The following is a 21532-nucleotide window of genomic DNA, read 5'->3' on the forward strand; positions in this document are numbered from 1 at the left end:
TGGGCAGTGAGAAGGGGAGAGGAGCGGTGGCGCAGCTCTGAGGATGGACCACGCAGTGAGCAGGCGCCCCTGCTCGGGAACCTTGGTTTGGTTCTGTCTTCGGCAGGAGCACTTTTGGGTGGTGGGCTTGCTCTCCTCCCCTCTCTCCTGACTGGACCCCTCTTGCAGGGAGCCCACCTATGGATTTACGCCTTTGATGGAAGCGGCTGCTGCTGGCCATGAGATAATCGTGCAGTATTTCCTGAGTCACGTAAGTGATTGAGGCTTCAACTCAGGGCTTTTTTCTTTTTTTTTTTTTTTGTCAGTCATGGGGCTTGAACTTAGGGTCTGGGCACTGTCCTTGAGCTCTTTTGTTCAAGGCTAGCACTCTACCAGCACCACTTTCCCTTAGTTAATTGGAATCTCACGGGGACTTTTTAGCCACGGCTGGCTTGGAACCATGGTCCTCAGATCTCTATCTCCTGAGTAGCTAGGATTGTAGAAGTGAGCCACTGGTGCCTGGCTAGGCCTTTCATTCTTTTTGTTTGTTTGGTTTTGTTGGTCGTGGGCCTTGAACTCGGCCTGGGTGCTATCCCTGAACTCTTTGCAGGTGCTCTACCATTTGAGCCACAGCGTCACTTCGGTTTTCTGGTGGCATATTTTAGAGAAGAGTATCATGGACTTTCCTGCCCGGGTTGGCTTTGAACTGTAGTCCTCAGATCTCAGCCTCCTGAGTAGCTAGGATTACAGGCATGAGCCACCAGTGTCCTGTAGACCTTTCATTCTTGCTCAGCTTTTTTACTTACAGCTGGCACTCTACCACTAGAGACACTCCTCCACTTCAGGGTTTTTGCTGGCTAATTGGTGATGAGTCTCATGAATTATCTGGCCAGACTGGTTTTGAACTGTGACCTACAGACGTCAAGTTTTCTGGGTGGCTAGGGTTATAGGCCTGAGCTGATGGCACCCACCCCAACCCCACCTGCTTTGAGGCAGGAAGATTATGAGTTCTAGCTCACTCTGGGCTACATGGTGAGACCCTCTCTCAAAACAACTACAACAAAAAAGGTATTAACACCTAGGGCAGTAACCTCACTGACTCTGTCCCAAGTCAGCATTTAAGTCACTTTTAAATTTTTATTGCTGCAGACATGTAGTGGTAAACATCGTTGTGCACCAGGCACCAGTGGCTCACACTGTCATCCTAGCTACTCAGGAGGCTGAGATCTGAGGATCATGGTTCAAAGCCAGCCTGGGCAGGAAAGACCATGAAACTCTTATCTCCAGTAAACCTCTCAGAAAACTGGAAGTAGCGCTGTGGCTCACGTGGTAGAGCACTCGCCTTGAGCTGAAGTGCTGAGGGACAGCACCTAGGCCCAGAGTTCAAGCCCCAGGACTAACAAAAAAACAAACAAACATTGTTGTGCATAAAGCTTCCTGTCTTTAGGTTAGAATCATAGTCAGGAATGGTTGTGCTCAAAGACTATAACTACATTTTAAAGCTTCGGATGAAGGTGCCAGGCTCTGCAGCACTTACTCTGAGGCTGGGTCACATGGCTGCTCCCTAATTGACATTTCTGGTGCTCTGCAAGGAGAAATGGAGCAGGCAGGCCCAGCCAGGAGCCAGTGGTGCTCTTTGCCTGTGGCCACCAGGGTATCTTCTGTTTTCCCACCAGAGCAGGACAGCCCCTTCACTCTGCATCTCTCAGGCAAGGTCATAACCCTGGCAGACAGCACTCGCTGTCTGCAGCATGCAATGGCTTAAGAGATGCCCCTGGTGACAGGGCCATGAGGCTTCTCTCCTGCTAGCACGGAGACAGCAAAACAGGCAGTAGTGAGCCAAGCAGGCCTGCACCTCCTCCTTGGGATGTGGTGTCTTGTGAGGACAGAAGCCAACCTACTTCCTCTTCTCATCCCTCCCAGGCCAGCAGCCCGGTGAGCCCAGGGGCTTTGAAGGAGAGCTTCCTGACTCCTCTTTCCCTGACCTTCACAGGGAGTCGAAGTGGACACAAGAGACCACAGTGGGGCCACAGCCCGGATGCTGGCCAGGCAGTATGGACACATGAAGATCGTGGCCTTGATAGATACACATTCACCTGCTCGGCCCAAAAGCCTCTACCGCAGCCCAGGTACCTGTATCTGCCTCACATCACGTACTGCTATGCGCTAATGGAGTTGGGCTGCCTGGAGTGGGAGACAGCCCCAGGCCTGCCTGGGTACCTTCTCTGCCAGCCCCATGTGCCATTGTGGAGTCCTGGATAAAGGTCCTGGTTTAAGGATTGGAGGGTGCCTACCAGCCTGAGGATGGAGCCTCACAGAGCGGTCTCTCCTGATTTGGGGTTTTACCTGTTCCGTTGTCATCGTGCATCTCCACTGAGTGTTACAAGATTTACCCTTGCTCATTGTCTCTGGATTTAGAGTCAGGCTCAAAATGGACTTTTCTGTAGGCCTTGATGCAGGAGTTTCCCATGTTTTCTTCTAGGACTTGTATGGTTTTATTACTTACTTTTTGTCACTCATGGGACTTGAATTTAGGGCCTAGGCACTGTCCAGCTCAAGACTAGTGCTTTTCCACTTTGAGCCATAGCACCACCTCCAGTTTTCTGGTGGTCAGTTGGAGAGAAGAATCTCATGGACTTTCCTGCCTGGAATGGCTTTGAACCAGATCTCAGCCTCTTGAATAGTTAGTTAGTGTGAGCCACGCGCAGTGTTTTTTTTTTTTTTTTTTTTTCATTCATTTATTAACTTTTCAGTCCTAGGGCTTGAACTCAGGGCCTGGGCAGGGTCCCTGACCTTCTTTTGCACAAAGCTAGCACTCTACCACTTGAGCCACAGCACCACTTCTGGCTTTTCTGTATATGTGGTACTGAGGAATGGAACCCAGAGCTTCATGCTTGTTAGGCGAGCACTCTACCACTGAGCCACCTTCCTAGCCCTCTGGATCTCTGATACTTGTGTACTTCTTTCTCATGTGCGATGTGTTAAGAATTCAATTTTATCTTTTTTCCAAATAGTTACACAGTAGTCTCACCGTTCTCATGTGAAAGTTCATCTTTAATTGTAGAGCTTAAGAGATGCATCTTTAGCCGGGTGCTGGTGGCTCACGCCTGTAATCCTAGCTACTCAGGAGGCTGAGATCTGAGGATCATGGTTCAAAGCTAGCCCAGGCAGGAAAGTCCGTGAGACTCTCATCTCCAATAAACCACTAGAAAACCGGAAGTGGTGCTGTCGCTCAAGTGGTAGAGTGCTCACCTTGAGCTGAAGAGCTGAGGGACAGCACCCAAGCCAGAGTTCAAGCCACACGACCAACCAAAAAAAAAAGATGCATCTTTGTCATTCGGGATTACTATCTCCCATGGCAGATTTCCTAGACTTTGGTTCTGTTGGTTTTTGTGTTCATGCACTATCGCCACATTTATTAGATTTTTTTTGCAGCATGATGCATTATGAGTACAGCTTTTGAATGTTTTCTTTCTTTTTTTTTTTTTTGAGTAGCTAGGATGACAGGAGTGAGCCACTGTCACCTGGCTTTGAATGTTTTCTATATGAATGTATCCACTTGTTTTGGTCCTTACATGGTCTTATTTTAGTATGGCTGGGCATGATGAATAATCACAGCTGCTCAGATAGAGACATGGAGATGACACTCTCTCTTGCCCAGGCAAAAACCTACCTCAAAAACCACCAAAAGCAAAAGTATGAAAATATGACTGAATTGGTAGAGCACTTATCTAGTGAGCGTGAGGCCCTGAGTTTAGGATCCAGTACTGGGGAAAGAAAAGCTGGGCATAGTGGTACATGCCTGTAGTCCCAGCTACTTAGCAGGCAGAGGTAGGTAGGAAGATGGCAGTTCAAAACCCACATAGGCAAAAACTCAGGACCTGAAAAACCAAAAGCGAAAGGACTGTGTGTGTGTGTTGGGAGGGAGGGTGTCTTAAATAAATGGGAACACTTTTATCTAGCAGATGTGAGACATGGATTTAATCTCAAGTACTATTAAATAAACAACAGACAAGATGGAAGAGTTGTGTGTGGCAGCTCACACATGTAATTCCAGCTAGTCAGGAAGCAGAAGCAGAAGGATCAGGAATTGGAGGCCAGTCTGGACAAAGTCAGAGACTCTCAAAACAAAACCAGAAAGGGCTGGACGTGTGACGCTTCAGAGCACTTGCTTCACGTTCGTGAGGCCCTGGATTCGATCCTCAGCTACGCAAAAAGAAAAAAGAGAATTCTATGCATTTGTGGGGGTGGGGTGGGGAGGTGTTGATCCTAGGGCTTGAACTCAGGGCCTGCCATTGAGTGGTTTTGCTCAAGGCTGGTGTGAATTGGAGATAAGTGTTTCACAGACTTTCCTGCCCAGGCTGATTTCAGGCTGTGATCCTTACATCTCAGTCTCTTTAGTAGCTAAGTTACAGGTATGTTATAGTTAAGTTACTGGTACCAGCCTTGTACAGTTTTGAAATCGATACATGTTTATGTTGTCATCCAAGAGCAAGAAGTATGTTTTGGTTTTGTTCTCGTGGGGAACTTGTATGCATTTTCCTGTAATTTGTTTGTTCTGCAGTGTTGGGAGGTTTTGTGTACCCTTGTGTGCTTTAACTGCTGATTGACAGCTCATGCGCTCCGCCTGCACCACAGTGAAGCCAGTTTGACTTCTCTGTGCTCACCTGCTTTCTCTGAACTCTTCATTGTTGGAGGTGGTTTCATCGCTGGTGGTCTGGGCTTTTCATTGGTGCCTGGCTGCAATATAATCTTTTTTTTTTTTTTTTGGGTCCAGTTGTGGGGCCTGAACTCTGGGCCTGGGCGCTGTCCCTCAGCTCTTCAGCTCAAGGCTAGCGCCCTACCACTTGAGCCACAGCGCCACTTCTGGCTTTTTTCTTTTTGCTTATATGGTGCTGAGGAATCGAACCCAGGGCCTCATGCATGCAAGGCAAGCACTCTACCACTGAGCCACCTTCCCAGCCCCTCAATATAGTCTTATAATGACAGAGTCTGGAAACCTAGGCAGGTATAAGCATGAGTCTTTGTTTTCAGCTCCTCTTGGCCCTAGAATAGTGGCTCTGCTGGTGGTGTCATTTCTCACAAGTTAAGTTTGGGTGAATCCACTCTTCTTAACAATACTAGTTATAAGCTGACTGCTTGCGGCTCACGCCTGTAATCCTAGTTCCTCAGGAGGCTGAGATCTGAAGATTGGTTCCAAGCCAGCTCCAGCAGGAAAGCCTGTGAGACTCTTTATCTGCTCTCGCTGAAGTGGTGGAGTGCCACCAGCCTTGAGTGAAAAAGCTCAGGGACAGCACCCAGGTTCTGAGTTCAAGCCCCAGGACCAGCACACACAAAAAAGAATACTAGTTACGATCATTTCCTTCCAGTTTACTATGCAGATTGGTAAATTTGTCCAATATTTGACCTGCAGAAAAATTTGAAGATCTGAGCTCTTCAGATGAATCTTACCCTGTTCCTCAGAGACACAGGCCCTGTCGGAAGGGTCTCAGCATCCATGAGGGGCCACGAGCCCTGGCCAGGATCACAGCAATCGGACTTGGAGGCAAGACCCCGCGTCCCAGCTATGGTGAGCAGTCCTGGTTCCCTGGGGACTCTAGTTTGTGAGCCAAGATTCTGTATCGAGGGGCAGAGAGTTCTCTTGCCCCAAATGTGGCCCTGGAACTGGGGGTGCAGTGAAGCCTTTCCTATGTGCTCCTGGGTGCTCAGAGACCACCCAGTACCTCCTTCACCAGCTAGCTTAAATTGGAAGTAGAACTTGGCTCCAGATGCAGCTACATGCCATTCACACAGTGGGACATGGGCGTAGGGACGTGCAGCCTCCTGCCCCTGCGCTGCCTGCAGCCAAGGGGGTGGAGGCGCCTCCAGGACAGAGGTCCTCCATGGGGAATGAGCCAACAGCAGCAGTCTTGGTGGGCATACACACGTTTGCATGGTGTGTGGGCGTGTCCTGTGTAAAGCAGCAGCAGGTGCTGTCCTGGGGGCACCGACAGGCCCTTAGTCCCTTGGAGCCCACTTCCTCCCTTGGCAGCTGTGGATAGCGGCGACGGCCATGCTGCACGGAGGGAGGTGACGTGGCGCCTCTGAGGCCCCTCCCAGCGCTGGCCCCTCACCTAGCAGCCCTCAGCAGGTTGAGGCTCCTGTCTCCACTCCTGTTTGTAGGGGTTCACACACCCTCTTCTGCACACAGAGCAGGGCCCACCACGGGGCTACCTGACCTTCACTGGCAGCGATCCCCTGGAAGGCGATGGTCTCTGCTACCGGGACGTCACCTCCCCCATCAACGACCATGACGTGGAGAGCAGCAGCAGCAGCAGCCGGGGTGCGCCCCTGGTCCCGTTCTCACTGGGAAACTCATCTATGGTGGGGCATGGTCTCCTAGGCTGGGTGGCAAAGCCAGAAGGGCTGTCTTCCCAGAGAGATACTCAGGGACTTGGGGGGTACGCACTGAGGCCTGCGTGCATGGGTCTGGACACCCCGCCGACATGGGTGGGGCGTGCCAGTCATCAGGCCCATCTCCCATCGGCAGAGGAGCCCGTGCTCTGTGCCAGCGTAGGGGCCGTGCAGAGCAGCGGCAGCGAGGGCCTGGGGAGGGCCCAGGAGCTCAGCAGCGAAGCCTCTGTGGAGAGCAATGAGGTGAGCTCCCCCCGCCCCCGATGACACCCCTCTGGGGGGTGCCTGGGCCCCCAAGTGGATGAGCGAGTGTCTGATGAGCTTCTGTGCCGAGCTCGGGAGTCACTGGGCACGCCCGGGCATCGCAGGTGGTGGAAACAGCTCCGTCCGCTCGGCCACATGGGGTGGCGTGGCCGCAGTCTTGGGGGCTTCAAGCTCCCCACCTGCCCCCAGCACACAGCTCTTCTGCAGGATTCGGACCACATCCAGAGAAGCTCTGCTCGCAAACAAACCAAAAGTTATGTGAAGACCAAGAATCGCCATGGCAGCAGTGACGGCCAGTGGCTGCCCAGTCCCGGGGGGGCTGCCCACTCCCCAGGGTCTGCCTCCCGAACAGAGAGGCCCCCCTACTCAGGACCCCAGGTAACAACCTGCTGGCTGCTCACTTGGGGTGCTTGTGCGTGGCTCAGAACAAATGTGGTTTAGATATCAAGTCAGCTTAGCACCGAGGCCTCTGACGGCTGCGTGATCCGTGCATCCTAGGGAGACAGGTCTGCGGCTGACCTGGCCCCAGGAGACAGTGATGGCCCACAGTATCAGAACTGTCAGCTGTGTGTGCCCGGCTCTGCTGTCTCAGAGAGCTGTGGGTTTGCGGGTTCTGCGCCCCCCTCCTGGGTGGCTCATCCTCGGCTTACCTCCGCGCTCCTCACCCATTTTACTAGAAGTTGGGATCTGAGGATGCGGGTGGGGGGGGGGGGGCGGCGGCTGGGGGGGGAGGGGCCCAGCAGTGCCATCGGAGTGCGGTGACAGGCACAGCTGGTGAAGGCATGGAGTCACCCCTCCCACCCAGGACAAGGACAGCTCTGTCAGACACAGCAGTTCCTAAATAGTACTGAGGGAACTGCTCAGCCACTTCCAGAGCCCCCTCTGCAGAGCCAAGAGTTCATGAGGAGCACTGGTATAACACTGGCTCTGGGTGGCATTTTCCCCTTCTCAGCTCTGCCATGTCTTCCGGGCAGGTGGGGCAGCCTGCGGACGGGGTGGTCCTGGAGCGGAACCCTGGCAGGCTGCTTTGCCTTACTGCATCACCCCCCCCCCCCCCCCCCCCCCCCCCGTCGCCTTGCCCGCCAGGACCTGGCTGCGCTGCTGGAGCAGATTGGGTGTCTGAAGTACCTGCAGCTGTTTGAGGAGCAGGACGTGGACCTGCGCATCTTCCTCACACTGACGGAGAGTGACCTCAAGGAGATCGGCATCACGTGAGTTCCGTCCTGAGGGGCCTTGCGCCCCTTCCCAGCCTTCTTCACCTCGGAAGCGCAGAGCTGCCACCCACTTACCACCTAGACCAGCTGCTGAAGGCCCTCAGTTGGTGTCGCTGTGCTGCTGTGGGAGGGCGGGCTCTGGGCCTAAGAATCCTGCACATGATCACTGTCACGAGTGACTATTGTCACCTGATGGCTGTCAGTCTCACTGGAGGCAGAAGAATTTGCAGCACAGATTTCTTATTTAAGAGCTCTATTTCCTGCCTGGGAGCAGGACTTGGTTTCTCTAAAAGTTTTAGGAAGAAAGTCAACATAAAGTCTATCGGTAGTCTAAGCTTTTGTCTTGACGTCACCTGTGCAGTGACGTTTGTGCCCCCACTCCAGTGCGCCACCCACCTTCTGGGCCCTGCAGGGCAGTGCTGGGGCGTCAGCTGCCTACCTTGCCAACCACAAAGAGAGCCCTTCCAGATGAGCTACTGGTTTACAGTGTAGCAGCCCTTGACCTCTGAAGTTCCTAAAGAGAACCTGCTGGTAATTTTATCAAGAATCCCTTATATATGCCACGTTCCTTTGTGGCTGCTTTTGTGGACTCTCTCCATCCACCCCCCCCCCCCCCAAGCGTGCATACTGGCACACTGGTGTCCTCTGTGCCCCTAGGCAGTTCCTCAGACTTGTTTCCCTTGTTTTATCTTCAAGATGGCTGGTTCTGCTTTGCTCTCTCCAACAAGCTTCCTTTGGATTCACTTGTTTCCTCCATTTGACTGATTTGCGTGTCAGTAGTAGGGCTTCAACTCACTCTGATCACTTGAGCTACATCTACTCTCATATTTTGCTGGTTAATTGGAGATGGAAAATGGCTGGCTTTCAACCTCCATCCGTAGGTCTCAGCCTCCTGGGTAGCTACAATTACAGGCGTGCATTACTAGTGCCCCACTCCAGGGGCATCAAGATGGTGGTTTTGGCTCTTGAGACATGGTCTTGCTATGCAGGCCATACTGTCACGGGACTGTGACCCTCCTGACTTTGCGTCCTGAGTGCTGGATTACAAGTGTGTGTGCAAGTTAGCTGTTATGTCAAGTGCTAGCGGGTCTTCCTCAAGTTTTTCCTAAGGACCACGTTCTATTTCTTTCCTTTCTCTGTTATTTAATAAGATTCTTTCCCCTCCTTGGCTTGACTGGTTCTTTGAGCTGCCTTTTAATCAAGGTTAGCCCAGGGTTGAAGGTCTTTTCTAGAACTGTGCCTTTCTCTGGGCAGAAAACATTCTACCCTCAGTCTGCCCTTGTGTTTAATGTGTGGTGCCCACATGGAAGAATGGAGAGAAGGTGCTGTCCTTAAATCCCTGATCCTCCCAGAGAGCGGGCCAGCAACAGCCACTGGTGTTGGGAGGCCTGGGTGGGCTTGGCTAGCGAGGAGACAGATGCATTGTCCATGCATGCCTGGATGAAGATTCACCTTTACCAGTGTCCTAAGGAGGCCTTGGGCTGCCCCAGAAATGCCCTGCAGAGCCGGAGTTTCCTAGTGCTGCCTGTGGTGGCAGGGTGCTCCGCGGCACCCCCCACTCAGGAGGCACACACTGACCCAGACCCTCCGATTCTCCTGCCACGCAGGCTGTTTGGACCCAAAAGGAAGATGACCTCTGCCATTGCCCGCTGGCACAGCAGTGCCCGTCCCCCCAGCGATGCCCTGGAGTTGGCTTATGCCGACCGGCTGGAGGCTGAGATGCAAGAGCTTGCCATCCAGCTGCACAAGGCAAGTGGGGCGGGCGGATATGCGGGTAGGGGCCAAGTAGTACGGCGAGGGCAGCATCCAGAGACACAGGCGTGCAGGGGCGCGGGAAGCGGGGAGGAGAGCCAGCAGCTGTGCGGCACCTGAGTTGGTAGGATAGGGCAAGGAACAAGCGCAGGCTCCCAGCAAACTGGACGAGGGAGAAGGTGGAGGCTGTGCTGCCAGCCCAGGCCGTGGACAGCCACGCGGGCCTCAGCTGCCACCAGCGTGGCCTCTCCAGCCTGGTGTTTCCCCTGCAGCGCTGTGAGGAGGTGGAGGCCATGCGTGGCCAGGTGTCTCAGGAGCAGGAGCTGCGGGCTGTGGTGGAGAGCTGCCTGCTGGAGCAGGATGGCACCCGCAAGGACGTCCACACCCAGCTAGAGGTGACCCAGGCCCTAGCCCGGGATGCCACTCTCATTCTGGACCAGCTGCGGTGAGTGGGCCAGAGCTTCAGGGCAGAGGCACGTGCTGTCGGTGGCCTGGCAGCGTGCCCAGCCTCACTAGCACTTGGTCTCCTGTCTGCCAGAGCCTGTCAAGCCGAGCTGTCAGCCCGAGTGGGGCAGGACCCTCCCGCCCGCACGGCCGCCCCAGGCCCTGCCGCCCCGCCAGCAGGTAAGCAGAGCAGCACCTTGGTGCTGGGCTGGACACAAAGCCCTCAGCAGGCTCAGCCCGTCTTGCTGGCATCCTTGCCTCAGTCCTGAGTGGTCCACAGGGGGAGAGGTGGCTCACTTCACCTGTGGGAAAAGATGTTTTGCCTCTTGGTGAGGGAGGCAAGGCCACCAGAGTTGAGACAAGCCCTGTACTGTGGCTGGGTGGGCAGTGGACCCCATTCCTTCCTGGGCCGGAGACCCGACTAGAAGGTTGTATCTGCGGTCTTCTGGAATGCAGGGAGGGTTTCCTGAGCTTGGTGACTTGGGGAAAGAGCAGAGACCCAAGCCAGGCACATCTCTCTGCACCACAGGCTCGCAAGGCTGGCACGCGTCCCTGTGGGCCTTGAGTCTCCCGGAGCTGCTGGGAGCCCTAGAAGGTGGAGTTGAGGAGATGGGTGAGTGGAGGGGCAGCAGATGGTTTCCTTGGAGGCTGGCCGTGAGACAGGCCCTGTGGGCGCCTCACCTTATCCTGGTTCCTAGTGCCCCAGCCCCTGCTGTCATCAGATCTGCGGCCCAGCACTCACTGCCCACCACATCCTCAGGGCGTGTGCTGGGCTCAGTGACCCAGAGTCTGGAGACGCTGCAGGTGCTCAACGGGAAGGAGAAGTGGCGGGTGCCCTAGCCCGGAAGGAGGGACGGTGAGTGTCCAGCAGCCCACCTGGGATGGCAGCTGTGCCAGGACAGGAGGTTGCAGCAGCAGGGCCTGGGCTGCACACCTCTCACAAAGGCCTTTTTGTTTTCAGAATTGACGTCGGGTGAGCTATCCACCCTGAAGTGAGCCAGGAAGACAGAAGGCGGTGAGCAGGCAGCTGCAGGAGCCCAGATCCTAGAGAGGCCAGGATGGTCCGGGAGGCGTGCGGCAGACAGGGTGGGGCTGTGGCCCAGACCAGGCAGCTCAGGCTAGCACAGAGGCAGGACGAGGGCCTCAAACTCAAGTCCCAGTGGTAAGGCTCTAAGCTTGGGGGCTGCTCTGGCCCAAACCAGGCACGGCCATGGGGAGACCGACAAGAGCGTCCCTAGAAACACAGGTTCCACACCGAGGTTTGACCTTTTATGGGTCTGAGGACTGCGACACCTAGAAAATGTGTCATTTGTTGGAAAATAAAATGAAACACCTACTTGAGAGGGGCCTGGCTGTGGTCCTGAGGCCCAGGCCCAGGCTCCTGTTCCTGTGGGGTCAGTCACCTTGCTTGAGTCCCACAGTTGTGTGAAATCCAACTTGCAATTTGCTTGGAGAACACCTAGGGAACCTCATGAGTACCAGCAGGGCCAGGCCCCGCGCCACCACATGCACACACTGAGCAGCACGGAGGGACTTTATTGTCATCATCCTTCAGTCCCACAGAGCTGGGGCGCAAGGCCCTCCGCCCTGGGGAGGCAAGCCATGTATACAGAGCAGAGCCCCTTTGAAACCTCACCCACAGTTTACACACCATGAACCCAACAACCGAAATCAACAGTACAACCTCCTACCCCAGGCCGGTGCAGGTCCTGGCTGCCTCGGGAAGGATTTGGGAATGAGCTGAGCATGGCCTCCTAGACAGCCCGGGGGATGCAAGCGTCCGGGACCCCCCCCCACCAACCTGAGCAGGCAGCTGGCCCCAGAGGCCGCGCATCCAGCTCAGTCGAGACGGGGGTGCAAAAACAGGCTAGAAGGCACACTTCACAGGAATTCCAGGGCCCATGGGCACAAACGCAGCCTGGGGGTAGGTGAGGGTGGCTGAGGACCTCAGGAGGAAGCAGGGAGCAGCTTCTCCAGGGCCTTTTTCTGCTTCTCTGTGGCTGCGGCCACAGCCTCAGCCAGCTTCTCTGCGGGCATCATGTTGAGCGCCTTGAGGGCAAACAGGAGCTGGTACTTGGCAGTGCTAACGAAGGCGTTGCTCAGAAAGTTGGGGAAGCCTCCGACCCGGTCCTTCTGCGTGTACAGGGGGACTCGTACGAGGCCCAGCACCTGCACGACACAAGGCCAGAGTTGGGGCCACCGTCGATGCGGAGGGACAGCCAGAGAAGGGGAGGTGCGGGCAGGGGCTTCCGGCCGTGGGCCGCTCGGAGCAGGGCACCCCATCTCCCAGGCAGGTTTCCAGGCTCACCCATGCACACTCCGCCCTAAGCTCCCCGAGCCCTCGGGGGTACCGGGCTCGAAACCTCCCCTCCCCCCCCCCCCAGCCGTGGCCCGAGGAGACCCCTTCCCGCTCCTTCCCGCCTCGGGCTCCGCTCCCCATCCCGCCCTCCCGCCAGTCCCACTCCCCACTCCCAGGATTGGCAATGGCAGGCAGCAAGGCAGACGTAACACATCCCTGAGGGCGCCCCGGTGCCACCCGTCCCCCCCGAGGACCCTCAGGGGGACGTGTTACCCTTCGGTGCCTTCTGCAGCGCCAGAGCCAAACCCCGGGGCGGGGGGCGGGGCCCGGGCGGCGGCCCCACCTCCAGGCCGTGGTCGCGGGAGTGCACGGCGCTGATCTCCACGGCGTGCAGCTGCTCGAGCGTCAGCTGCCGCGCGTACAGGTGCGCCACGACGCGGTGCGGGCCCTCCGTCAGGTGCGAGCTCAGGTAGTCGGCCTTGGTGAGGCGCAGGCCGCCCAGGCCCAGGCCCAGCACCCAGTTCAGCCCGTCCTCCAGCGACCAGAGGCGGCGGTCCACGAAGCCCCCCGGGAAGCCCAGCAGCCCGTCGAAGCGCATCTGCATCTGCAAGGGAGCGCGGTCACCGGGGCGGGGCGGCGCGGCGCCCGACCCCCACCCCCGCCCGGGTCCTCACCAGCACCGAGAAGCGCATGGGGATGCGCCCGAAGAGCTGCCCGGGGTTGGCGGCGTACAGCATGGCGTGGCATGAGTGGCTCCAGCCCGGCCCCAGGCGCATAGCCTCCTCCCGGCTGATCTGTTTCAGCTCCGGAACGGCCACAGCCGACATCTTAGCGGTCCCCACGGCCGTCACCGCTGCCTACGAGCATGCGCGGCCCGGCCCCGTCGCCTGGCCAATCCGCGAACGCCCACGCACGCGCGCCCCGCCCACCGACTCAGTCCCGGTGCGCAGTGTGCAAACAGGAAGCCCGAGCCTCGAATACTACCACTCCCAAGATCCTCCAGTACTACAACTCCCAAGATGCCACGGGGCGAGCCCAGGCGCTCCGAAGGCCGCGTAAGACAACAGGTCTGCCCCCAGGCCGCCCGCTTCCGTGGACCAGCCGTCCACAGGGGTGCCCTGCGTAAGGCCACGTGACCTAGCACCCCCCGAGGCCCTGGGCACTCGCTGCTTAGTGTCGAGAGGACGCAGCGCCCCTTGTCCGCGCCGCCCGCCCGGTCCCCGGAGAGCTCCCCGCTCTCCCCGCGCGGGACCGACGGGGGCCCTGCACCTACCCCGTCTTCGTGCTGGAAAAGCCCTGGGCAAGGTGTCCGGCTCCCCTTACCTTCCTGTCCCCGGCATGTGCGTCCAGGGCTGGGGAGCGCAGCGCGGCCCGCCCGGGCTCCGCCGGGACGGAAGCACCGGGGCTGGCGGGGGAGCCGGGCTCTGAGGGGGGCCTCACGCCTGGGGAGCGTGCTCCCCGCGGTGGGCCTGCCGGACCAGCCGCACAGCTCTGGACGCGGGCCCCAGGAGAGGGCTCCCCTGCGTCCACCCCTCCCCACCGGATCCAGTGCCTCTGCCAGCTCCGCTGGAGCCCTGCCCCACCAAACCTACCTGCGAGCAAGCGCAGCTGTAGGGCACGAATCGGCCAGTAACACCTCTGCCGCCGCCACAAGGCCTTGGGAGAGCAGCACCAAGGAGCTGCGGGCACTCACAAGCCTGCGAGCAGGCCGCTTCCTCGGCAGGGGCAGGTGGCAGGCAGCAGGTCCCGCGGGGGCTGCAACCCCCAAGCCCACTGTTCTGGGGTAACCAGTATCCTCCCCGTGATGTCACTGTCGCTCCCTCATCTCAAACCTCTTGACAACCCCTTGTACAAAAAACACAAAGCACATGGGCTGGGAAGGTGGCTCCGTGGTAGAGCGCTTGCCTTGCATGCATGAGGCCCTGAGGTCGATTCCTCAGCACCACATAAGCAAAAAGAAAAACGCCAGAAGTGGCGCTGTGGCTCAAGTAGTAGAGCACTAGCTTTGAGCTGAAGAGCTGAGGGACAGCGCCCAGGCCCAGAGTTCAGGCCCCACGACTGGACCCAAAAACAAAAACAAAACACAAAGCACCTAACAAGGTCCAGGCCCGCACACAGGGCTCACTCCCGCTGCTGGGCCCCCTGCAGGCTGGGCAGCTGCCTGGAAGCAGCTCTGCGGGGTGAACTCCCCATCCAGCAGGGCTGTTTCATCTGAGACTCCGGTGTAACTTCACCCATCACCCCCTGCCTTTCCTAAATGGAACCAAATTGTACAAGGCGGAGGATCTGTCTGCCGGCATCCCACCAACTTCAATGGACCAGACCATGTCGATTTGCCCTCCTCTGATGCTCGGGAGGTGCTTAGTAAACATGGCACAGACCCGATGGAGATGGGGGCTGAACAACATGCAGCCACCTGCTGAGGAGACTGAACAACTCCCAGCCAGAATGGGAGGAAGCAACAAGGACACAAGACACCAGTAGGACAGACACCCTGTACCCCCTGACGGGGGTTGGGGCAGGCAGCCTTCACCAGGCACTCAGGGTTCTGACGCTGCACCAAGAACAGTCGTGGGCCCACAGCACCGTGCCCAGAGAAGGCCAGACAGGATATTGCTGCATGGTTTTATTACTATAAATATACGGTAAAAACGAGCCAAAAACTAGCCAATCAGGGTACAACAAATGATAGCACGTGTAAGTCCGAGATAGGCTAGTCTGCATCCATCCTTCAAAGTACTGGCACCAGTACCAATGAGCGGGGATGAGCACGCATGCGCATGCTCGTGTGTACACCTGTGCACACATGTATGCATATTTGTGTGTGTGTGTACAGCAGGCGGCCGGCATGTAGACACTGCTCTGTTGAGAGACCAAGCTGGCCATTAGCTCCATCTCCTTTCCCCAAGCACCTCGCTAGACAAAGCCAGGCTCCGGCTACCCTACCACAGAGGCAAGCTCCATGCCCTCTGCAGGCTGCCCACGGCACTGGCTCCAGGCCGGGCAGCCTGGGGAAGTTCTGCCTGGGGCACTAGTGCCAGGTGCTACCTTTGCCTTTCTACTGAAAAGTCACCTTAGAAATAAAGCATGGCTGGGCTGGTGGCTCACGCCTGTCATCCTAGCTACTCAGGAGGCTGAGATCTGAGGATCACAGTTCAAAGGCAGCCTGGGCGGGAAAGTCTGTGAGACTCTTATCTCCAATGAACCACCAGAAGACCAAAAGTGGTGCTGTGGCTCAAGTGGTAGAGCGATTGCCCTGAGCTGAGGATCTGAGGGAGAGTGCCCAGACTCAGAGTTCAAGCCCCACGACTGACAAAAAACCCCAAACAAAACAAGAAGCATGCATCACTGCTGGGCACCTGACAGATGCCTGTAATCTAGCTACCTGGAAAATCAAAGTTCAAAGCCAGCCCAGGCAGAAAAGTCCTTGAGACTCCATCTCCCAGTTAACCAGCGAAGAGCCAGGCTAGAAGCATGGCTCAAGTGGTAAAGCACCAGCTGTTAACAAGCAAGAGCACCAGGCACTGAGCTCAAGCCCCAGTACTGGCACTGGCACACACACAGAGTACAAGCATGACGCCGGCCCTCCTCATCAGATGGATTCCCATTGGTGAGAAAGGCGAGGGGGCATTAATTGGCAAAGGGGGAGCCCAGAAAACTGCCAGGCTCCCTGGGAGCGCCGCCAAATGAGCAGAAATGCCTTGACCACAGAGGCCGGCTGAGCTGGGCTTACCAGGACCCATGAGAATACGCAGCCCATGGGGACCAGACACCACCAACCACCACCCGTGAGGGACGGCGCTGCCCCCTCCTCAGACCGCACGCTACCCAAGGCACGCGGTGCAGCCGGGGCAGGTGCCGGGCGCGGAGGGGCCACAGGAGGGGCAGGGCAGGGCAGGCGGGGGCTCCAGGTGCCAGCAAGGCCACCAAAGGATGAACTGGCAACAGCCAGGCTGCTTCGAGGACGCACGTGCGGAGCTCGGACAGACACGGTTCCTTCACTGACTGCGAGCCAGGCTTCCCGCAGGCTTCCCGGGTGTCCATGGACAGCACTGAACCCTTCGGTACTTCTCCTCCGCTAGCTGTCAGCTCTTGGAGCATGGACCTGGCCTCTGTGGGAGGCCCCGAGAGCCGAGTAGAACGCTGCTGGCCTTCATTTGTACCATTACAAATAGACTGACTGTAGAAAAAAAGGGGTGTGGAGGGGGCAGTCCACTGTGCTCTTGATCTGGGGTCACGGTGGCCCCTCGCAGCCTGGTGGTCACACAGGGTGCACAGACAGGAGAGGCCAGGATCGTGCTGGGGTTCGGGGAAGCCCCTCAGCAAGGTCCAGGGGGCTGAGGGCTCCGTGCTGTCAGCCTAGCTGGGCTCAGAGTGGGGTGAGCTCCGTGGGCCCGGGCTCGGGGCTGGAGCCGCCACGTGGAGGCCAGGGAGGGCCCGCGGTGCCGAGGCTGTGGGGCGTCTCCATGGAGGTGGACCATCCTGTGGGTGGGAAGACGGGAGGTGAGGTCAGACCCAGCCAGCGGCCACACCCCGCCGCTCTCTGGAGAGCCCAGCGCGCCACCTCAGCCCTGGTGGTGGCGCAGAGCTGGGCCCAGGGCTGACTGAGCAGGAGCTGTGCGGTCCTCGAGAGCTTGTGGGCTGGGTGGGGCTGGACTCCGCCGTGCCAGTGGAAGGAGGGACGGAGGCGCGAGCCTGTGCCCTCTCCCACCACGGGCTGCCAGGGGCGCACACCGCACCCGGCTCTCCACTCAGGAGCTGCAGCCTTGAAGGAGACGGCTCCACACGTCTCAGGCCTGCCCGGGGCTGCCAGCTGCTCCCAGCTAACCACAGCGCCCTGCTGCCTGCCAGAGCTACAACCCGCTCAAGACAGTGCCCGGGCTGCCGCGAGCAGGGCCGTTCAGAAGCAGAGCTCGAGGAGGAGCCGAGCAGCGAGGGACACAAGCAGCCGCCAGAACCAGAGAAGCAGCCACCGACCTCACTCAGGTTGGCTGTCGGAGGCCACAGCTTAGAGGCCTGAACACCAGCATGCTCTGTGCGCCAGACCGCCACAGCGCAAGGCTGCTGCGGGAGCCGGCGCCCTGCTGGAACCCTCGGAGAGAGATCTCAGCAGCTGCCTAGATGGCGGGTCCCAGGAACGGCCTCTGTGCGGCCCCTCCGGGCCACCGTGGAGGGCACCTCTCACCTCACGGCTCACAGCGGACTCTTCACATGCTATCATCCCAAAAAGTTTCCAGGGACAGAAGGGACAGGTCACGGCCCAGCAGCACACAGGGAATGCCACGGCCAGAGGCCAGGCTGACAGGCCGGGGAGGGCAGAGAATGCCCTCTGCACACAGGAGGCCAGGCTGCGGCTGAGGACGGGCATCCTCTACACAGGGCTCGGCTGACACCGGCTGAGCCAAAGCCTCCCACACGTGACTCGGGTGGCTTAACCATCACCAAGCCACAGAGCAAGGCAGGGCGGGGCCGGCTGGACAGCGGCTGTCCGAGGTGGAATTGTTGGGGATCGCTTGGGAGAAGCTGGGCGAGGCTGGAGCAGTCTCTCTGCCCCAGGGCTCCTACTGTGGATGCCAGCCTGACACACCAGGGCTGAGTGACCACTGCGGGGACCCTACACCCTGTAAGAACCTCACCGGGGACCTGTCCTGATGGGAAAACCTCCAGGTAAGGAGCCAGCTCCCCAAGGAGGGCGCCTATCAGGGGCAGAGGGGCAGAGGGGCAGTGGTTGGTGGTGGCTCTGGATCTAGGACCCCCGTGAAGACACAGGCACATGAAGACTTAAAAGCAGAAGGAGCCGGGAGGGGATGGTAGGGGGAAAACAATGGAGGGGGTAACAATGTTCAAGAGGAAGTGTACTCATAACCTCACTCATGTAACTGTAACCCTCTGTATAGTATCTTTACAATAAAAAAAAATCATCTAAACAAAAAAAAAAAAGCAGAAGGAGCCGGGTGCCAGTGGCTCATGCCTGGAATCCTAGCTACTCAGGAGGCTGAGTTGAGGATCGCGGTTCAAAGACAGCCCAGGCAGGAAAGTCCAGGAGACTCTATCTCCAATAAACCACCAGAAAACTGGAAGTGGCACTGTGGCTCAAGTGGTAGAGCGCTCGCCTTGAGCTGAAGAGCTGAGGGACAGCACCCAGGCCCAGAGTTCAAGCCCCACAACTGACCAGGAAAAAAGAAAAAAAAAAGCAGGACTCCCTCAGGGAAGCGAGGGTCTTCTCTCCAGAGCTGGCAGAGCCGCCCAAGCACGCAGGAGAGGCCACGGACCAGCTCACTCCTCCAGACCAACAGAGCAGGACTCGGGCCCCAGAGCTGCACAGAGCAGGGAGAGACAGACGAGGTCGGCGAGCGCGTGCGCGCCATGGACCAGGGTTGCGCAGCCAAGGCACCGACGCCGGGACTAAGGGCAGGCGAGTTAGAAACAACCCCGCACGCCAGCCCGCTAACTCAGAAGAGCTGGAGGCAGACCAGCAAAGCTTTAGCGGGGAGGGACAGCACGGCCGGCTGCCCTCGGAAGCCAGGCACTGAGCCAGGGTGGAGGGACCTAAGCGTTCAGTACTTTGCAGGTCCCCAGCCTCCTTTTCTCCATCTCCAGGGAACCTGGGAATCTGCAGAGAAAGGCTGCGTCCGGCTAGAGGACCGTGGGTGTCAAGAGGACAGGATGCCAAGTGTGTGTTCTCACACACATGGAAAGGGGTTCAGGGCCCATCAAGTGGCAAATGCCAGTAGACTGGATGGTGCAGCCACTTGGGTGTACATGACCGCCAAGCCCCCAAACACTGCCGCGTCTGCGCCACGGGGCAGGACAGGGCCTTCACTGTGGGTCAGAGCAGGTCGAAGACCAAGGCTGGCGGGGCTGGGTTGGCTGCACACCATGCTGCGGCCCGCCATCTGTCCTGCCGGCTCCAGCGCTTGGCTGTTCCCTGCACTGACCACTGCCTCCCGCCCCTGCTGATGGACCGAGGACAGGAGGCGGCCGGGGGGAGAGGCGGCTTTCTAGATGTCAGCCCATCAACGAGCCCCGGGCTGCCTGCGGGATCAGAACTTGTGCGCGCAGCTGGAGCTCCGCCCCATCCCCATGTGCACCTGCGTGTAACTGGAATGGATTACTTAAAGCCCTTCAAAGAACTGACTGGGGCTGCGTGCCTCCAGGGGGTGCTGGCTGCAGGGGCCCCCACCTGTGGGCTGGCTCTGAGTAGCCCCAGGAGGCAATATCACCAGTTCCTGCCGACACCTAGCCACGGCCACCGTGAGTCCCACCAAAGCACGTTACAGCCGGCTGGTGGCCAGGCCCAGGCTGCTGTGGTGAGCTGGGAGCAGAGCCACAGGCCCAGGCTGGGAGCAAAGGGCTCTTTCTATTGAACGTTCTGAGGTGACATGGTGGTTTTTCCTGACCCCAGAAGCCCAGACACGAGAGCCAGCAACAATGTCTCAGAGGCCTCACTTTGTTCCTGGCTTTGAAGCTGAGAATCTCACCCCAGAAGAGCAGTGAAGCTGAGGTCCTGGCCTGAGCCTTCAGAAAGGAGAAGAGCAAGACCCCTGTCCCTGCCCTCGCCCTGGTGTCTGCATGGCCGTCTCTTCTCGGGGAGGAGGAAAGTTGCTTCGTTGGGCAGATGGCCTAGGGGGGCCTGGGGTTGACTGGCTGTCTGTCCAGCTCGCACCCCACCTCCTGCCAGCATGACCCTGGGCCTCTGCTTCCCGCTTCGTACAGCTCTGGGAACAGAGGGTGCCTGCTGCTGGCTCCCGTGCCATGGACCAGGGACCAATGAAGACACTGACCCCAGGCAGGAGGGGCCGGGCTGACCCTAGCTGCCAGCAGGAGGCAGATGAGGAAATGGTTGCGCCCTCCTGAGCCAAGTTAGCCCAACTCCAGGGTGCGAAGGGTGTGGGGTTGCTCAAGCAACCAGGCCTGCAGAAGACCCAGACCTGGGCTGGCTGAGTTCTGCTGTGGGGATTGGAAGGAGCAGGGCCCAGAGCTAGGCGGAAGAACTGGGCTGGGAGGGGCTGGTCCCCCGCTACACACAAAGCCTAAAGGCAGCTCCCACGCTCTGGAGCAGAGTACTGTTACCTGGCAGGTAGATGTCGGCAGAAGGGCCTGGCGGGCCGCAGCCATGATGCTGGGGACTGCCATCTTGCAGGACGTCCTCGAGGGAGGGCACCCGGCTCCCTGTGGCAGGTGGAGGAGCAACGTCAGAACCAACAGGCAGGGCGGGTCTCCGTGGGCGCCTGGGTTGAAAGGCCCTGGGCCTGGCCCTGCTAAACTTCATCCTGAGCCCACCAGCTCTCCCGGGACCCAAAGGTGGAAATGTCCCTTTCTTTTCTGTCCCTCTTTCTCTCTTCCCAACACGGGGATCTGCCCCGCAGGGCAGGCAGAGCCTCAGAAGGGGTGAGGCATGCAAGTGGCATTCAGGCTGGGCCGGTCTTCCCAGCACTGCTGACAGCATCTTCAAGAGGGGAGCTGGCCCCCACTTGCCTAGAATCTTGAGGTCTGAAGGGGAAACCAAGGCCCCAAGGCAAAGGCACTCCCTGAGCACCTAGCAAGGGCCCACCCTCTGAAACTTCAGGTCAACTCCGATTCCCAGACCAGACAGGCAGGGTGGCAAGCCCCGGAGGGGCTGGTGTGATAGCACCTGCCCAGGGAGTACCCCCATTGACCCCCACGAGGTCCCTGGCCTAGGGTCTCCTTGAGAATGGAGGGCCCCGCCCAGCAGCCCGCAGGTGGGCCTCACGTGGGTGGCTAAAAACCCCTGGGAAGGATGTAACAGAGTGGCCTAGCTAGCAGCCGGGGCCACCTCTCAGCCCTGCCACTTCCAAGTCAAGTGGCCTGAGGCCTCCGTCTGGTGCCGGCCTGAGCCTTGATTTCATCACGTCCAGACGACGAACAACCAAGACGGCGGAGATGGCAAGGGGAAGATCGGAGCCATGGCCACGAGGCAGGCAGCCAGTGAGCTGGCAGGGGCTCAGACTACCGGAGTGGAGGGCCAGGTGCCAGCATCTTCTCATCTAACCAGGGGTGCGACGGCCAGGAAACTCAGCAAATCCCGGAACAGGAAGGTGTGCGCCCCTCCCACCCATGCGTCCCCCCCCCTGGACACACAGGGGCGGGGGCTTGCCAGGGCCGAGGAGGCGGGAAAGCTGGCAGCTGCAGGGGTGCAGGCTGTCCCCTGGAGGCCTGGGAAACT

General features: G+C 58.4%; 3 protein-coding genes across 6 annotated transcripts in view; 1 reads left to right on the top strand and 2 right to left on the bottom strand.

The window, feature by feature from the left end:
• Positions 1 to 11453, top strand: part of Anks3 (ankyrin repeat and sterile alpha motif domain containing 3) — a 21965-nt gene extending 10512 nt beyond the window's left edge. For both annotated transcript variants that reach the window (XM_042698099.1, XM_042698098.1), the window contains 13 exons: positions 169 to 250; positions 1973 to 2108; positions 5393 to 5548; positions 6170 to 6301; positions 6509 to 6615; positions 6844 to 7014; positions 7723 to 7847; positions 9458 to 9599; positions 9875 to 10047; positions 10141 to 10226; positions 10576 to 10659; positions 10807 to 10902; positions 11008 to 11453. In XM_042698099.1, coding sequence (XP_042554033.1) covers positions 169 to 250; positions 1973 to 2108; positions 5393 to 5548; positions 6170 to 6301; positions 6509 to 6615; positions 6844 to 7014; positions 7723 to 7847; positions 9458 to 9599; positions 9875 to 10047; positions 10141 to 10226; positions 10576 to 10659; positions 10807 to 10886 — 1474 coding nt within the window. In that variant the 3' untranslated portion in view covers positions 10887 to 10902; positions 11008 to 11453. The remainder of the gene's footprint in view (positions 1 to 168; positions 251 to 1972; positions 2109 to 5392; positions 5549 to 6169; positions 6302 to 6508; positions 6616 to 6843; positions 7015 to 7722; positions 7848 to 9457; positions 9600 to 9874; positions 10048 to 10140; positions 10227 to 10575; positions 10660 to 10806; positions 10903 to 11007) is intronic.
• Positions 11454 to 11562: 109 nt separating this feature from the next.
• On the bottom strand, positions 11563 to 13234 carry Nudt16l1 (nudix hydrolase 16 like 1). 2 transcript variants are annotated; one of them, XM_042698112.1, is made up of 3 exons: positions 13020 to 13225; positions 12689 to 12949; positions 11563 to 12215 (listed from the first exon to the last, which is right to left on the bottom strand). In XM_042698112.1, exons 1-3 carry the CDS (start codon positions 13170 to 13172, stop codon positions 11994 to 11996), a joined length of 636 nt encoding a protein of 211 aa, XP_042554046.1. In that variant the 5' UTR covers positions 13173 to 13225; the 3' UTR covers positions 11563 to 11993. The 2 variants fall into 2 exon arrangements, with proteins under 2 accessions (XP_042554046.1, XP_042554047.1); XM_042698113.1 differs by having other exon boundaries at positions 12013 to 12215; positions 12619 to 12949; positions 13020 to 13234.
• Positions 13235 to 16324: 3090 nt separating this feature from the next.
• The window catches only part of Mgrn1 (mahogunin ring finger 1), a 53392-nt gene continuing 48184 nt past the window's right edge, over positions 16325 to 21532 (bottom strand). For both annotated transcript variants that reach the window (XM_042698101.1, XM_042698100.1), the window contains 2 exons: positions 20419 to 20517; positions 16325 to 16827 (listed from right to left, as the gene is read on the bottom strand). In XM_042698101.1, coding sequence (XP_042554035.1) covers positions 16715 to 16827; positions 20419 to 20517 — 212 coding nt within the window. In that variant the 3' untranslated portion in view covers positions 16325 to 16714. The remainder of the gene's footprint in view (positions 16828 to 20418; positions 20518 to 21532) is intronic.

This window comes from Dipodomys spectabilis, unplaced genomic scaffold, assembly GCF_019054845.1.
Source record: "Dipodomys spectabilis isolate Male_0828 unplaced genomic scaffold, ASM1905484v1 ptg000231l, whole genome shotgun sequence".
Taxonomy (NCBI): domain Eukaryota; kingdom Metazoa; phylum Chordata; class Mammalia; order Rodentia; family Heteromyidae; genus Dipodomys; species Dipodomys spectabilis.

Bases quoted from the DNA above. Each gene is read 5' to 3' on its own strand.
- Nudt16l1 (XM_042698112.1), bottom strand. From the start codon at position 13,172: ATGTCGGCTGTGGCCGTTCCGGAGCTGAAACAGATCAGCCGGGAGGAG. The intron at 12,950-13,019 runs GTGAGGACCCGG...GCTCCCTTGCAG, and splicing joins CCATGCGCTTCTCGGTGCTG to ATGCAGATGCGCTTCGACGG. The intron at 12,216-12,688 runs GTGGGGCCGCCG...TGTGTCGTGCAG, and splicing joins CCCGCGACCACGGCCTGGAG to GTGCTGGGCCTCGTACGAGT.